This window comes from Phalaenopsis equestris, unplaced genomic scaffold (assembly GCF_001263595.1).
Source record: "Phalaenopsis equestris unplaced genomic scaffold, ASM126359v1 Scaffold000237, whole genome shotgun sequence".
NCBI classification, from domain to species: domain Eukaryota; kingdom Viridiplantae; phylum Streptophyta; class Magnoliopsida; order Asparagales; family Orchidaceae; genus Phalaenopsis; species Phalaenopsis equestris.
In genome coordinates, this window is record NW_018164679.1 from 592,643 (window position 1) to 594,420 (window position 1,778).

General features: G+C 31.0%; 1 protein-coding gene across 1 annotated transcript in view; it reads right to left on the reverse strand.

Annotated features, from left to right (window-relative positions):
• LOC110023953 (binding partner of ACD11 1-like) overlaps positions 1–1,506 on the reverse strand; it is a 12,102-nt gene extending 10,596 nt beyond the window's left edge. The window contains exon 1 of the mRNA XM_020723615.1: positions 1,279–1,506. Coding sequence (XP_020579274.1) covers positions 1,279–1,284 — 6 coding nt within the window. The 5' untranslated portion in view covers positions 1,285–1,506. The remainder of the gene's footprint in view (positions 1–1,278) is intronic.
• Positions 1,507–1,778: the final 272 nt, after the last annotated feature.

Consider the following 1,778-nt stretch of genomic DNA (forward strand, 5'->3'; position numbering starts at 1 on the left):
GAAAATAAATAATTTAAGTTATCAAAATACATATCATAAGTTGTCATAATTTATGACATAAGTTATGAGTTAAGAAAATAAATAACTTAAGTTATCAAAATAAATATCATAAGTTGTCATAATTTATGACATAAGTTATGAGTTATGAAAATTAATAACTTAAGTTATCAAAAATAAATCTCATAAGTTATTAAAATAAATGTGAGTCATAAATAAAAATATAACAAAACTAACACCATAAACGAAGCAGGGGAAGGAGCTTAAATAGACAACTATCTTACCATTTCAAGAGAGAATTGACATGAACTTAGTATAATCTTTTGTGGCTATTCTTTCATAATTTTTCAAGCCTTGTATTAAATTTGATATCAGCTGCTTGTATGATTTAATCCCTTTCTTCAAAAAGTTTGAATTATTTATAAAATTCACTAACTTTACACATAAATATCTAATCTCCTTCAGAATTTCTTCATCCACATTCCAACCAATGTCTTAGTGAGAGAGGGAATGAAAAAGAGAAACTTTAAGATAGAGAAAACTTGGATTTAGAGGGTTTTAAATCTAATTCTGGGTGTTGTGCGCTATCACCTCAGATTTAAGTGATTCTTACTCTAATGTATTTCTTGTGTTTGTACCCATATGAATTTCACTAATTTACATACATACCATTCAATCCCTATGAATTTACTTATCTAACACCTAAATTTTGCTTTTTACCTTTATGCCACCCAAATCTTTCATATGATCATATCACATCAAAAATACCACAATTTTAACTTTTAAAAGGTGACATTATAGGTTAGGTGGTATGTATGTAGAAATTGAAGTTTATAAATACATAGGAATTGAGTAGTATGTAAAGGATATGTATGTAAATCTTCATATATACTTACGTATTGAAAACTTTATCCACATACTATCTGGTATTTTGCTATTTTATTAGCTCTGCAAACTTCTATGTGATTATCTTTGATTTCACCGAGAAATTCGGAATCCTAGAAAATCGTGCTCTAGATGAAAATTATTACGCGATCCAAAGAACTAACGTTAACAGATCTAAAACCTATTAACGATTCTTCATCAGTAAATCTCTGAAATGAAACATCGAAACGCTGTGCGATTTCCATGAGTAAGTCTAGTTATACCGCAACTACAAAAATCAAAGAAAACCAAGACAATTTCTTATCAATCCAAAAATCGAGAACAGATTTTCCCAAAGAAATGGCAGAAAAAGAAAAGACGGTGAACAAGGTAGGGGTCTGTGAGGGACGCGCTCACCGACATCGTAGTGGCTGCCGCGAGTAACTAGAGCTGAGATGGAGATAGTAAAGTGCTCCTTTGTGCCCTAATCGAGAGTCGAGACCTCTTTAAATTTGAAGAGGAGGACAAAATCGCAGGTTAACTTGGAAGAGAAGGAAGAGGAAAGTCGACGGTTTCAAAAAGGACTAAAGAACGAAGAAGGCGTAGAAAGCGCAGTCTACTCTTCCAGAAAGAGGATGATGGAAATAGGAAGGTACCAAATTAACTTTTTTATTTTTTGGGATTCACATACATATCTAGAGGTATAAGTGAGTAACTCGGCTCGATAAGCAAGTGGCTCGTGAACTGAGCTCAATGAGTTAATAAATCAAGCATAAATTAGCCCAACTCAATAAATTAGCTCTTGAGCCGGCTCGTTTAAAATTTAGTTATATAAAATATATTCAAAATATATTAAATTTGAAGATTTTATCCTTAAAAGTATTAAAAATATTTAAAAAAATTCTTTTTATGTTGTA